Source organism: Equus caballus, chromosome 17 (assembly GCF_041296265.1).
Source record: "Equus caballus isolate H_3958 breed thoroughbred chromosome 17, TB-T2T, whole genome shotgun sequence".
Classification (NCBI taxonomy): Eukaryota; Metazoa; Chordata; class Mammalia; order Perissodactyla; family Equidae; genus Equus; species Equus caballus.
In genome coordinates this window covers 37,795,803-37,811,009 of record NC_091700.1, presented here as the reverse complement: position 1 = coordinate 37,811,009, position 15,207 = coordinate 37,795,803, and the positions used below count along the sequence as shown (strand labels likewise).

Sequence of the window (15,207 nt, the reverse complement as noted above, 5' to 3'; positions counted from 1 at the left end):
CATTGCTGTTGCCCTGTTTTAATGATCTCTATTGCACTTATCACTTTATAACTTATTATGTTATTTACTTATTTATTATACTTATGGTCTGTCCTCATAACAAGAGTGCAAGCATCATGAAGGAAGAAAATTTTGTCCATTTTGTTAACTGCTGTATCTCCAGTGACTAAAACAGCACCATAGTACGTAGTAGGCACTCAATGACTTTGGTTGAATGAATGAACCTATTATTGAAAAAATTTCTATTTTCTTCAGTGATTTTTAAATGTCTCTCTATTTTATTATGAATCTTTGCATACCGGCTCTGTTTCCAGAATTTATTTTATTCCATCATTTTACTAGCCTTTTGATTACAGCACACTTTTCACACCTTAAGGTATAATTTACAGCATAGTAAATGTTCTTTAAAAACTTAAGCTACAATTTATATTTAATGAATTTTATGCATTGTGTGGCAATTCTATGAGTTTTGACTAATACATAGATTCGTGTAACCACTGTCATAATCACGACACAGAAAAATTCTATCATCCTTTTAAAATTTCTCAAGTCCTTTTGTGTTCAACCTTTCCCCCAAATCTAGCCCCTGGCAATGACTGATCTATTTTCTGTCCCTATAGTTTTACCTTTTCCAGAATGTCATGTAGTTGAGTTGAACAGTATGTAGCCAATTGAAATTGGCTTCTTTCATATAGCTTAATGCATTGGAGATTCATCCATATAAATACGTGTATCAGTAGTCTGTTTCTTTTTATTGCTGAGTAGTATGCCATTATATGAATATTCCATATTTTCCTATCCATTCACCCATTGATGGACGTTTAGATTATTTCCAGTTTTGGCCTGTTATGAATAATGTGGCTATGAACATTTGCATATACGTCTTTGTGTGGGCGTAAGGATTGCTGAATCTTATGGTAAAGTGTAGTTTAATTGTATAAAAAATAGTTTCCAAAATGGCTGTACTGTTTCACATGTATGAGGGTTCTGGTTGCTCTGCATCCTTGCCTGTACTTCGTATTGTCCGTCTGTTTTGTTTCACTTTGTTTTTTAAGACATTGTAATAGGTGAGTAGAGGTATCTCGCTGAGACTTGAAATTGTATTTTCATAATGACCAATGATGTTGAGCATCTTTTCGTATGCTTACTTGCTATCCATTGATTTCCTTTGGTGAAGTGTCTATCCAAGTTTTTGGTCTGTTTTTAAATTCTTTTTCCTTATTGTTGAGTTTTGAGAGTTCTTTATATGTTCTGGATACAAATTCATCAGATAAATATTTTGCAAATATTTTCTCCCAATCTATAGCTTGTCCCTGTTTTGGTTTATTTTTTTTACACAGCAGAAATTTTTAATTTTGATAAAATTCAATTTTTTCTTTCATGATTATGATTTTTGGTGTACTGTCTAAGATATGTTTTTCTAACCCAAGGTCACAAATATTTTCTCCTATGTTTTCTTCTAGAAATTTCATAGTTTTAGGTTTTACATTTAGGTACATGGATCCATTTTGGGTTCGTTTTGGTGTATGCTGTGTGATATAGGTTGAAGACTGTTCTTTTGTATATGTATGTCCAATAATTCTACTACAATTTCTTGTGAGACTATTTTTTCTCTGTTGAATTGCCGTTGCATCTTTGTTGAAAATCAGTTGACCACGTACAAGAGTCTATTTCTGGACTCTATTTTGTTCCACTGTTCTATGTGTCGATTCTTTCTTCTATGCCACACTGTCTTGATTATTTAACTTTATAGTAAGTCTTTAAATCAGGGAGTGGTATCACTTTGCCTTTCCATGTGAATTTTAGAATCAGGTTATCAATATCTACAAAAAATTGTGCTGTGATTTTTTAATAGAAATTGTATTGAATCTATAGCTTGGTTTGAGGAGAAGTGACAACTTAACAATGTTGAGTCTTCTAATCTATGAACATGGTACATCTCTTACCTTAAAATCTTTTTTTCTTTAATCATGTTTGTAATTTTCAGTGTACAGATCCTGCACATATTTCGTTAATTTACACCAAAGTGTTTTGTGGGTTTTGGTGTTAATATAAATGGTGTAGTTGCTTAAATTTCCATTTTTCAATAGTTCATTGCTAGTATATAGAAATATAATTGTTTTGTTTATTGACCTTTTATCTGATAACTTTATTAAACTCACTTATTAGTTCTATTAGCTTCTTTGTAGATTCCTTGGGATTTTCTGGGTAGACAAGCATATCTTCTACAAATAGAGTTTTATTTCTTCCTTTCAAATCTATACGCCTTTTATTTCCTTTTCTTGCCTTATTGCATTGACTAGAACCTCCAATACAATTTTGAATAGAAGAATAGTGAACTGACATCCTGGATTGCTAATCATTGGGAGAAAATATTCAGTCTTTCACCATTAGGAATGATATTAGCCATGGGATTTTTGTAAATGTCCATTGTCAGGCTAAGGAAGTTCCCTTCTATTCCTAGTTTGCTGAAAGTTTTTATTATGAATGGACCTTAAATTTTTTGGAAAAAAAAATTTACATCTATTGAGATGACTGTATGTTTTATTTTCCTTTGTTTATTGACATGGTGAATTACATTAATTTTAGAGTATTGAACCATCCTTGAATTCCTGGAACAAACACCACTTGGTCATGATGCATTTTCTTTTTTATGTTGCTGGATTCGATTTCCTAACGTTTTGTTAAGGATTTTTGCATCTGTATTCATGAGGGATGTTGGTTGGTAATTTTCTTGTCATGTAACATCTTTACTGATTTGGCTGGTCTAACAAAGATAGAATAATCAGGGTAATGCTGGTCTCTTAATATGAGTTTGGAAATAGTCCTCTTTTTCTCTTTTCTGGAAGAGTTTGTTTAGAATTGGTATTATTTCTTCACTTAAAAATTGGGCTTGGAGTTTTTGTTGTTGGAAAGTTTTAAACTACAAGTTCAATTTCCTTAAAAGGTATATTATCTTTTAGACTATTCAGCTTATCTATTTTTTCTTGAGCAAATGTTAGTAGTTTATGTCTTTCAGGCAATATCTCCATTTAATCTAAGTTGTCATGTATGGCACCTTTTTAATTTCTGTAATGATAAAATGCGATTAAATATCTTGTATGTCAGTATTCTCCCACTGCAATGGTTTTATTACATTGTGGTCAGAAAATATAGCCTGCATAATTTTTATATTTTAAAGTACATTGAAGTTTTTTGTGTCTTATTACAGGATGAGTTTCTTCAAATATTTCATACGAATTCTTTAAGTATGTGTTTGCTGCGCAATAGAAGTTTCTATATTTCAATATATATATATTTAAGAATAGATAGTATTTGGCCAGAGACACTCAGATCTTATCTTTGCCACCAATACTCCCAAGGGAAGTACATACCCTGTGGACCAAGCCAGGCAAAAGACACTCTTAGTTACTTTGGAGCTTCCTCTCCAAACCCCGGTAGAGAATTCTAATGAGCTAACTTAGGTTGGAATCAGATCTGAAGCCGGACTCAGCTCTCTTCAACCAGAGTTTACACTATAAACTGGGAATGTAGCCTTGTGTGTTGTGGATAGTTTGGGGGGAAAGTCCAGAGCCCTAGTGTGAGAGCAGGAAGACCAAAGAATCACGCTGGTGCCCTTAGTGCTTTGAGTATGGCCACATGCCTCCTCCAGCATCTGTACAGAGAAGTAAGCGTCCAATGGGAAAGACAGGACCTGACCCCAATACACATCTCACCTCTTTTCAACATGGCCTTGTTAATGTCCTATAGAATCTACCTTCTATCAATATAAGATGTCTTGGTCATAGTTAATATGTTTACTTTGAATTCAACTTTGATATTAATATTACAACTTTTAATATTTTGAGATTTAACGTTTGCATCTCATATCTTTGTCCATCTCTTTATTTTCAAACTATCATTTTAATTCAGTTTTTGTCTCTTGTATATAGCATATTGTGCATTTAGTTTTTAAACTTATCTGAGAGTATTTGCCAGTACTTAATATGACAGTAACGTGCTTGTATTTGCTATCATTTCTGGTATTTTAGGTTTTATTTGCTATCATCTTCCTTTGTTTTCTGTGTTAAACATTCTCTTCATATTTTATCTTTAAATTTTTCTGTATTTTGCTATTAATTCATTGTTTTTATTCTTGTCAATTTTTAATGATATGAAAGTTATAAACTTATTTTTAGAGAACATAATTGTGCCCTTGTTTCTCCGTCAGTATCCAGGTTAACACTAGACTTGTACCTGGGAAAGAGAAGAAATGAGACTTGCTTTTACTTCTATCTTCTTACAAACCTTAAATCCTAAGTTGTGTGAGAAAACCTGCAAATTTAAGTCCATGGTATTATCAAGAATCTTAGATTATCTTTGTTTTTAGAATCATTTGTTCCATGTGCTCCATTAACAATGATTATTTAGACAGTTCTGAATTGTTATGATTTAATTTCTTAACCTTGTCTCTATAAGGTATCTTTCTTACTCCTGCATTCTTCCTTTTGACTCATTGCTCAGTTGGCTTGAGCACTTCGAGTAATTGTTTTTAGGAAAGGTATGTGGCTGCTATGCTTTGAGTTGCTTCATGTTGGAGAGTATCTGTCTGTTGCTCCTAAATATGAACAGTACTTTTCCTGGATATAGAGTCAATGAGTCACAGTCCTTTCCCTGCAAACTCTAAACATATTGTTTGAAGTTCCATTTACATAGCACACTGTTTTTAAAAAATCTCAATTGCATATTTACTTGGGGTAGTTTTGTGAGGCACTGAAAGTGATAGGAGGCCCTAAAGCCATCCTAAGTCATACCTTTGTGCCCCCATGATTCTGTCAGTCATGGTTCTGTATGTTCACTTTGTCGGGCAAGTTCAGATTTATTATAACATTTCATTGCTATCTGGAGATCCAGTAGTCTGTGTGGTTGAGAAAGGGCTTGTATTAAGAGAATGGTAACCTCAGGGGGAAATTCACCTCTTTTGGCCAATCAGTTCCCATCCATGTCAGCCTCAACTCACTAAGCCTGGGCAGAGGTTGTGGGTGCAGGTAAAGGAGGGAGAGATTAGAGGGAGTGGGGAGCTCTTGTATCCCAGGTTAGCCTAAGAGTATTCATCCATGGCCAATTTTGGTGGCGCCCTAGTTCTGTTCTTCATCCATCATCTCCATTCTTCAGTCTTGGGCACAGGCTATGAGCACTGCCTTGGGCTTGATCCCACTTGGAGTGGAATTTGTGTCCTGTGTTGGAAGCTTCAGCAGGGCATGAAACTGCACCCCAGTGGCTACCTTGTCTTTAGCCATAGGATAAAATGAGGCGTAACTGTGGAGTTCATCAAAGAGGCTCCTCTTCCTCCTCCTATTAATGGAAGGAGCCCAGTCTGTATGTTATTTCTCCTTTGAAATGCATCTTATTAAAATTCCTTATTAAATTACCTCCAAAGAGCACTTGCAACTCCAAATGTGACTCTCCTTAATGTTTAACTGTCATATTCATGGGATGTCTTGTTTCAAGAGATGAATATTACAGGACAAGATGGGTGCTCCCTACCCATGCCTGAAGTCCCTTCTTTGATTGCTGTGGAAATAGGTCTGGCCAAGGTTTGATGACTTGCCCAGGATCCCACAGCTCATGAATGGGAGAACTGGAACACAGGTCTCTCCTATCACTCCCTCTATCTCCACGCTATGTTGCTTTAGTTGATGACGCCAAGCTTAATATTACCATAAAGGTGGGGTTGGGGCTTTATAGGCAAAGGAAATGTTACTAGACATCTAAAGTTTGGTGTTTTATTCATATTCCACATATGAAAGTAAAAAAAATATCATGAAGCAGAAATGTGAAAATTTTAGTTATTAGTAAAAAGCACCTTGTTATGAAACTTCTGAAGAATTTTCTTTTAAAATTATATTTATAAAGGCCTTTGTTTATTGGTTAAATTCATATTGTATGTTAGAAGAAATCTGTGATAAACTTGAAAACTCTTGAATTTTATTTTTACTTCTTTTTGCAGCCAAGAGATTAAGAAAGTTATACGCTTAATTGTATCATCTTTCATAATCAGGTATGTGAGACCCTAAAAAAAGAGGTAATTAAATATGTATCCATTTAATGTGAATTTTGTTTTAATGAGAAAGGATCTAGGAGGAGAAAAAAAGCATTTCCACTGTCAGTATGTTACTAAATAGCCCCCGTGTCCCATATAATGTAATCTAATTTATCTTGGAAGGTTAGTTTAACCTGAACATTAAGAATTTCAAAGAAACGGCATTCCCCTAAGTCTAATGGTAACATATTAGTATGTTTTTTCCTACCTGGAAAAGTAAAAATAATGATGCATGCACTTTAAAATTCTACAATTACAAGTAAAGTGTTTTATTAAATACCTTATTTGTCTCGAATTACTCCTTAATTCTGAAAGCATTCTATTTAGGCTTCTTCTCCACATGATGGCAAGATTTCATACTATCATACAGCTTCACGCAATATACTTACTTCCTTTTAAATTTATAATATTTTAATTTGTGTTGCAATTGGAAAAAAGTACTTTGAAGACTAATTAATTCATCTTCATAGATTCTACAAATAGTGTAATCAATTTATGGATAATGTGTTTAGAATACGTAAGAGAAAGGCTTCGGAGTTACTTTAGAGTTCAATCATGTATATATTTTTGGAATTGAAGTCCTTCTCATGTGCCCAGCATATGCTAGAAACATCCATTAATGTGTAATCATATACTTGCTGAAAATCTCACTGATGAAAAGATCTTACTGGTCAAAGTGGTCTTTTTAGGGCTTATGTTAGTCATGCTTTCACTTGGTTTTTATTACTAAATTCTTAATAATTATCAAGACTAATGAGGTTTTATTTACTATGAGAAATTCGTAGAGACCTCTTATAAAGTTCTTGAATTTTAAGAAGAGTTTACAAGCAGAGATAAGTAATTTTAATTCAGTTTGACAGTTCTATGTTGGAGGGTTAGTCTGATGTGTCTATTATAAAGGAGCATGATAACATGAAGTGGTTTTGTGGGAATTTTATTTTCCTAAATGCTTCCATTGGGTGAAAACTGAGTAATTTTGTTGAAATTCTAAGACAACACAGTTCTCCCTGCCACTGACAGTTTAATCCTAAATAATGACATTTTAGTATCAGATCCCTGGGCTAGATGTAGTCTAACTATAGAGGTGAAAACCAATTCATCTTTATTCTGTTTGTTTATGTGTTTGTTTGTTTTAGAATATTTGGAATCTTGCTCGTCTTTGTGGACATGTCTCTTATCATCGCAGATCAATTCATCTCTGATAGCAAAGTGTATATTCCTTTGGAATATCGTTCAATTTCTTTAGCTATTGCTTTATTTTTTTTAATGGATGTTCTTCTTCGAGTATGTGTAGAAGGGTAAGTTTGATTAATTTTTTAAAAACATATAAAGCTATTTTGTAGTGCTATGAGAAGCATCCCAAAGTAATTACCAGGTCAACACAACCAAATTTGTCCCTCTTTATCAAAATAATTCTCCTCGAAGGCACGGTCCACCAGAGAAACAACTATCCAAATCCCAATTTCTACTAGATTGGGCTTTAATATTTTTGTTGTAACTGTCACTCTAGTCTCCAATAATGTATTCTAGATGGTTCCTTCAACAGGTAAAGCTTAATGGGTTTGCAAAATGGGACAAGGCAGCTGATGTGTCTACATGCACATTATTAAGAGGAACATGTATGTGAAGTATAAATATTAATACTTTCATTAAGAATTGAATCTAAATAAAATCTGATGGCATATTAAATACTAGAAAATAGATCATGAACAATCCCCTACCTCAGTTAAAATAAAAACTTTTGTTAAGGTACACAGGAGATCTGAGGCATGCTCATCCTGTCAGCGAGGCTTAGTAGTGAGGCAGCAGTTGATTTTCTCCGCTGCTGGCTTTCTGAGAAGGTGGATGGAGTAAGCCAAGCCTTAGAGCTGGACTGCTGTGGAAGTCAGAGACTAAGTTCCCTGGCCTCACTTCATCCAGAGCCTTTCAGAAGGCAGCTTGATTCCTCTCCTCCTGAACTCTACCCTCATGCGTTTGAGCTAAGGACAGTTGCCCACTGCCGGGTTACTCAGAGCCTGAAAGGGGCTACCCTAGAAGCGGAAGCTACCCTAGAACCTTCCCGCGGATCACCAGTGCCCACAGCTGAAGGAGCCAGCGTTGGGGGGAGGAAGGTGCAGTGGGTGCAAGTTCAGCTTTTGCAGGGGAGGCCATACCAGCCCATTGGGATTCCACTCTAGGTACAAAGCCAGATGATGAGTTCGCAGGCCAAAATAGTGGACCTGTCTGCCTCTCACAAGCTCCTCTTCTGCCCTCCTCACAGCCGCAGTTGCTCTAAGGCTGTGACATGTTCAGCTTCCACTGCCCAATAGTACTCTCCAACATCCCACCTTTCTCTCCCACCTATGTGAAGGCATTGCTTGCCTCTTGTTTGATGGTTTGGTTATATCTCTTAACTGAACTTAAACTGCAATATTTATGCTTTTGTCATATATATGTATAAAATAATGAATATGAATACTTTTCTCTTAGTCTAGTCTAGTAAATGCATTTTAGATAATTCATTAAAATAGAATTGTTAATGGAGATGAGTCAAATAATTCTTGCTTTTAAAATTTCCCTGTCTCTTCTTTGGGGGAGCATAAACTTGTATTTTTTGTTTTACATTATAGGATGCAACGATATTTCTCTGATTTACTTAACTCCTTAGATGCTGTCATTATTCTGCTGACTCTACTGATTGATATAATTTACATTTTTTATGACTTCAGTTATTTTAATGATATCCCCAGGTAAGAGACATGATTCACGTTTCTTAAACTGTCTTTTTTTTTTTTGCGTTTTCTATGGATTTCATTTTGTATAATCTTTTAACTCTGAATGTGATGATTCTATGCCAGATAAGCTGCTTGAAAATGAAATGTTTAGATAAATTTCCACATACTTAGAAACTAAAGGCTGGTGGTATTTAGGGATCCATGAAGGGTGTACGCACTACGTACCTTTGGTTGAATGAAGAAGATGGAGCACTCAAAGAAGAAACTGGGGACTTTGCCTCTTGTACTAACTTTAACTTCGCTATACTTTGAAATTCCCACTAAATTCCCGTTTAAGCTTCAATCACAAATTCCTTACACATGAAATTCCTGGGTTTTTCCTATAACAAAGAGAGTATTGGTTTGAGCATATGCAAAACTTGAGTGACTCCAATGATAATTCTCTCAAAAAGCAAATGGAACAGAAAACCAGGTGACGTGGATAGCAACACAGAGGTGGAATTTTGCAGTATCATTGGAATGAAGAAAGCTGAGGCAAAATCAGAACTGTTGGGGATCAGGAAACTAAAATGTGTATGAAGAACTGATGGCTTTTCTTCTTTCTACTTTGGCGATGAGGAAAAGAAGAACAAATGCGTACTGGGATGTAGATGTTGGGTGGCTCATTAGGCTTATTTATTAGTCTAATAGCTTGCTTCTTTCTGCACTCCAGCTTCCCAGGACTTCAATTCAGGTGCTAGTGAAACTTGATGTTATGCGATAGGCTTTTGGAGTTGTTTGAAAATAGCTGGAGCCAGTATGGTCCTCTGACCTACAACCTCAGCATCATCTAAGAGCTAGAAATGCAAGAAGGAAAACACCGCAGGCCCCAGTGACCTACTGAATCAGTGTGTGCACTCAAGTTAGAGAAGCACTAGTCCAAACCATCAGTTCTCTGCCATTGTGTTTTTTTTCTGATGGCAGGAGAGACAGTAGCTAGCACACTTGGGAAGTATCTCAATCTACTGCCTGCCTGATGTGTGTTAGTAGTGTAGTGAACCTCTGTTACTGATGGGAGTAACACAGGTGAACAAGAACCCTCAGTTTGTTTGATGGGGAAAAGATTGAAAAATGCTCATCTTAAGCTACAAAAGTTAAATCCACAAATTCTAAGCATCCATCATATAGCTATCTCTCTAGACCAGAGTTTCTCAATCTCAGCACTATTGATATTTTGGACCAGATAATTCTTTGTTATGGAAGCTGTCCTGTTCATTGGTGTTTAGCAGCTTTTCTGTCCTCTATCCACTGGATGCAAGTAGCACCCCCTCAACACACAGTTACAACAACCAAAAATGCCTGCAGACATTGCCAAATATCCCTTGGGTAAGTGGGTGAGAGGCTTGGGGATAGGTGGGGTGTACAAAATTGCCCCTGCTTAAGAATCACTGCTCAAGACTTAGTCCATATTGACAAAATCCTCTATTTCTGAAGTAAAAATGGATCTTTAAAATTTATTGTTAGATTGGCAATTATATTTCGACCTCTACGACTTATCATTCTGATGAGAGTTTTTCATCTGGCTTACCAAAAAAGACATCTTGAAATACTGACCAGAAGGATGGTAAGTGGGCAAAACATGTTTGTGATTCAGAAAAATGTTTGTGTTTCGGGAAATACTGGCGAGTGTTATAGATATGTATATAATCTTCTTTATTTTTATGTTGATTTATATTTTACAAATTAATGATTGTTTTAAACTCTCAGGTTTCAGGAAACAAACGGCGATACAGGAAAGATGGATTTGACTTAGACCTCACTTACATTACTGGTTTGTGAAGTTTAACTGTTGATTTACTTACATTAACTTCACATTTTTCTTGTGTGTGGGTAATTATATGTTTATTTTGGTTCTTACCTTGTCTGAAGCATTCTTTATCTGTGAAGACATCTAGCACCATGGTAGTGTGACATATTTGTAGTTTAACCCTGACAATGGAAAATCTCCATTGTCATCCCAAATCAGGGTTACTTGGTTACAGTACAGGGAGTTGAAGGAATTTTCAGCTGACTCCATTTGTTTGGTTTAGAATTTGTTGAGTTCTAATAGTTATCCTGGGTCTCAAGGATCTCAGAGAGACCTGTTCTCTTGCTGGAACCCTTTGTAGGTCTCAGGTTTCTGAGTCAGGAGCACTGGAGCACCCTGGGAGTTCCCACGATTGCTGGATCCCAGATCTCTCCTTTTTCTTTAGTGTTCAGATAAGAAATTCTCACCATGGGGGCAGCTCCAGACTGAGATCAACACAAATCTGTTGCATTTGGCTGGAAGCAGTTGAGTCTTGGGAGCACTGTGTGAGTTTAGTGGTCATTATATTGGATATTTTAATATGTTATGTTGATTATTCTGAGGGTTAGTTAGCTTTTTTGTCATTCTCAATCCTGAAATTTCTTTTTTATGAAAAAAGAGTCTGATTATATGTAAATTAAGTTCTCATTTATTGTTTCACATGTATAATAACATCTGTAATAGTGACTATTTTGACTTCCAGGGCGTATTATTGCGATGTCATTCCCATCTTCTGGAAAACACTCTTTCTATAGGAATCCCATTAAGGTAAGGGTATTTATCTAACAAATGCTCATTTTTCTCAGTAAACAGACTATGGAGTTATAAATTTAATATAACTTATAACACGTAGGTGGCAGTATTCTCCTAAAAATATACTCTTTCAGGTAAAAAATTTAATGCATATTATATATACATATATATTATTCCATTTATAAATATATATAATTTATATAATAATATAAATTCATCTCTTATAGAAGGATAAAAATATAACATGGCCTCCCTTAGAATAATATACGTATATTTGTATTTAAAATTATATATTTTATATATAATATATTATATGGTATATATTATATAAATATAATTGTACTTAATCATATTACATAACATAATATATGTTATTTATTATTTTATTATAATATGTATTATATCCCACGTTATATTATATAATATGTTATTATATGTGTGATATAATATACCCTGTATAATAGATTACATGTAAATGTACAATATTATTCTAAGGAGGCAAATTTTATATTATTCTGTTTCTGTAAGAGATGAATTATATGTAATGTATATTTATAAATATAAATAATATATAACTACCACAAAACCCTATAATTCACATGGTAAAATGTTGAAACTATGACCAAAATAGGAAAACTTCTAGAGCTGTCAGAAAAAGACAAGACAAAAAGCTTTCTTGCGTATGTATAAACTAAATGTGATACTGTCCTCAAAGTTTAAAAATTGTAATTATTACCTTCCCATTTAAAAACTTTAATTCTAAATTTAAAAAAATCTATACACAAACCACTGATTAACCAGACTCCGCCCACCAAAAATTGTCAATAATAAGCAGGACCCAGAGGAGCTGATAATTCACTGTTCCTATATGAACAACTCTCTCAGGATGTATCCCATAAAGTACTTTATTTTACAACCTACTTCTCTTGTAAAACTAAACCTCCACTTTATTACATAGGAATTTGATACAGTATAAAACTAGAACTGTATGTAAAATACTGCATCTAAATGTTTCCAATAGTCTTGTTCTGTTGGTTCATCAGTGACTTCTCTGGCATCATCATCGTTTTCCATGGATGATTCTGAGAGAATCTCTCCATGTCTACTGGTATTGGATCCTACTAATTCTTCTGTTTCATGGCAGTCACAGTCGCTACTTACAGGGCCTTATATTTGCACTACCTTCAGAATGTAAATCTTTCTCAGCTTGAGACCAATGAGATTCCTCCATTTGGTTATTTTTCTCAGAAGTCTCTTCATTCACAGTTAGTTAAGGCATCAGATTCTTTTTCTTGACTTTTTTCTTTCTGGGATCATTTCTGTTGATGTCATTAAAGACTCTCTTCTGCCTCTTCATCCTCCTCTGTACAGTGCTGCCTGATACAACTACTTTGTTTGTCTTTATTCTTAGATGAAGATGATTTTGTTTCTTCTATCATAACTGAAGAAATTTCACTTGAAGTTGTTTGGCCATCTCTCTGACTTCTCCTTCTTTGTCAAACTTGAGTCTTTTTACCTCATGCTCCTCAGCTTCCACAGCATCTTCATTTGATGTTTATTTACTTGGTGATTAGATTACCACTTTATTAGAAAAGGACACAACTCAGGAACAGCCAGATAGAAGAGATGCATAGGGCAATGCATGGGGGAAGGGGCACAAAGCTTCTAAACCCTCTCCAGGCTCCCTTTTCTCTCACTTTTCTCAGGTGAGCATTTCCACCTGCTCACCAACCCAGAAAACCTGTACTTCTTTAAAACTATCTTGACTTTCCTAGGTCCTTTGAATTTCTATATAAATTTTAGAATCAGCTTGTTAATTTACACATACACACACACACACATACCCTGCTGGTATTTTAACTTGGATGACATTGACTACATAGCTTGACTTGGGGAGAATCAACATCTAAAAATATTGAGTCTTGCAACCCATAAACATAATATATCTCTGAATTTATTTAGGTCTTCTTTAATTTCTTTTAGCAGTATTTTCACTGTACAGGCTTTGCACATCTTTTGTTAGCTTTATCCCTATTTGATGGATTTTGATGCTATTTTAAATGGTACTTTTAAATTTTCATTTTCTAATTATTTGCTGGGACTATAACTGATTTTTGTATGTATTTCCAGCACCCTTCATAAATTCATGCATTTATTTTAATAATTAATTTGTATATTCTTTGGGATATTTTACATACATAATCATGTAATTTACTACTTTAATTCCACTTTTTGTACTTTTCATTTCTTTTTCTTTCTTTATTCAGCTGTCTAGGACCTCCAATGTAATGTTGAATAGAAGTGGTAAGAGTAGACAGCCTTGCCTTGTTCCCAAATTTAGGTAGAAAGAATTAGCTATTTCAATATTAGAATGATATTTTCTAGAGGCTTTTTGTAGCTATCCTTTACCAGATTAAGAAACTTCCATGTTATTTATAGTTTGCTAAGAGTTTTTAATCGTCAATCGGTGCTGAATATATCATACACTTTTTCTGCATCTACTGAGATAATCAAAATGTTTTTCTCTTATTCCATTGAGATTTTCGAATATTAAAACAATATTTTCTATTCCTGGAATAAACCCCCTTTGGTCTTAATGTATTATCCTTTTTAATATATCATTAGATTCTATTTGCTAATATTTTATTTAGAAATTTTTGTACATACTAATGAGATATTAACCTTCAATTTTCTTTTCTTGAAATGTACTTATTAACTGGCCTGCAAGGAATTTTCATGCCATATTTGCCAGCATTGGGTCTTCTCATTAAAAAGGAAAGGCTAATTTTATGGGTGAAAATGGCATTTCATTACTGTTTTGGCATCTTTATTGGTGAGGCTAAATATTTATCTTTGTAGGTTGTTAGCCAGTTGGATTTTCTCTTTTGTGAATTGACACTTTTATTTATGGCCTATTTATCTATAGGGTGAGAGAGTAATCTTTAAATTGTTGTTACTGTGTTATTAGTTTGTACTACTATAACTAGTTTATAGATTACACTAGGCATAGTCCTTATTCTCTCAATTTTACTGAAGAATCTCCTGTCATTTGTTTGTTGTACTGTGGCTTTTTTTAAACAGAAATTTCAAATTTTTGTGAAGTCAAACCTAAATCTGTTGATCTTCCATTGATAATCCTTAGTTCTTCCTCATCCAAAGAATTGATTGATGTTCATTTACATTTCTTAGAGATATTTGTGGCTTTTTATATTTGATACCTCAGTCCATCTGGATTTTATCTTGGTGTAGGGATCCCACACATTTTTGACACGTGTAAGACTATTTATCCCCCCTACCACAGTGCTATGCAGACTCAGAGTGTTTCTCTTTTTGATTTATTATTTCCTCCTGACAGGGATAACCAATTTAACAAATTGATCATTTTGATACCTTAATTTTTCTTTTTCTCAATATTAAGTCAGTAAACATTGCTATAAGGGTACTGTACTAATCAATTTTTGACATTTTTTACAGTCACTTTTGTTTTTGGCAGAGATACATGCACATGTGTGTGTTGCAGTTGGATAAGTTTGCTGGAAATATTGTTGTATTAGTATGGTGATATTAACTGTATTTTAAATAATAACCACTATTTATTATTTTTAGTTATACATATATACATATATGTGTGTATAACATACACATATATACACATACACACATATATATTCATTTTAGAAAATAAGAAAACACAGATGAGCCAAGAAATTCTCCATATTGTTACCATTTATCTAAAATTTGACATAATGTGTTTATCTTTTTCTGTCATGCACACACATGCACACAATCATACATACATTTTTTGCATTTATTTATTTAAGTAATGCTTAGGT

General features: G+C 34.2%; 2 protein-coding genes and 1 pseudogene across 17 annotated transcripts in view; 1 reads left to right on the top strand and 2 right to left on the bottom strand.

The window, feature by feature from the left end:
- LOC138918383 (LHFPL tetraspan subfamily member 6 protein-like) overlaps positions 1–15,207 on the bottom strand; it is a 334,036-nt gene that overhangs the window by 58,016 nt on the left and 260,813 nt on the right. The gene's annotated exons all lie outside the window — the stretch shown is intronic.
- The window catches only part of LOC138918374 (phosphatidylinositol 3,4,5-trisphosphate 3-phosphatase TPTE2-like), a 105,556-nt gene that overhangs the window by 67,969 nt on the left and 22,380 nt on the right, over positions 1–15,207 (top strand). For all 3 annotated transcript variants that reach the window (XM_070239624.1, XM_070239625.1, XM_070239626.1), the window contains 6 exons: positions 5,990–6,040; positions 7,219–7,380; positions 8,692–8,811; positions 10,300–10,399; positions 10,543–10,606; positions 11,325–11,389. In XM_070239624.1, the coding sequence (XP_070095725.1) occupies positions 5,990–6,040; positions 7,219–7,380; positions 8,692–8,811; positions 10,300–10,399; positions 10,543–10,606; positions 11,325–11,389 (562 nt within the window). The remainder of the gene's footprint in view (positions 1–5,989; positions 6,041–7,218; positions 7,381–8,691; positions 8,812–10,299; positions 10,400–10,542; positions 10,607–11,324; positions 11,390–15,207) is intronic.
- On the bottom strand, positions 12,262–12,923 carry LOC138918585 (serine/threonine-protein phosphatase 4 regulatory subunit 2 pseudogene; annotated as a pseudogene).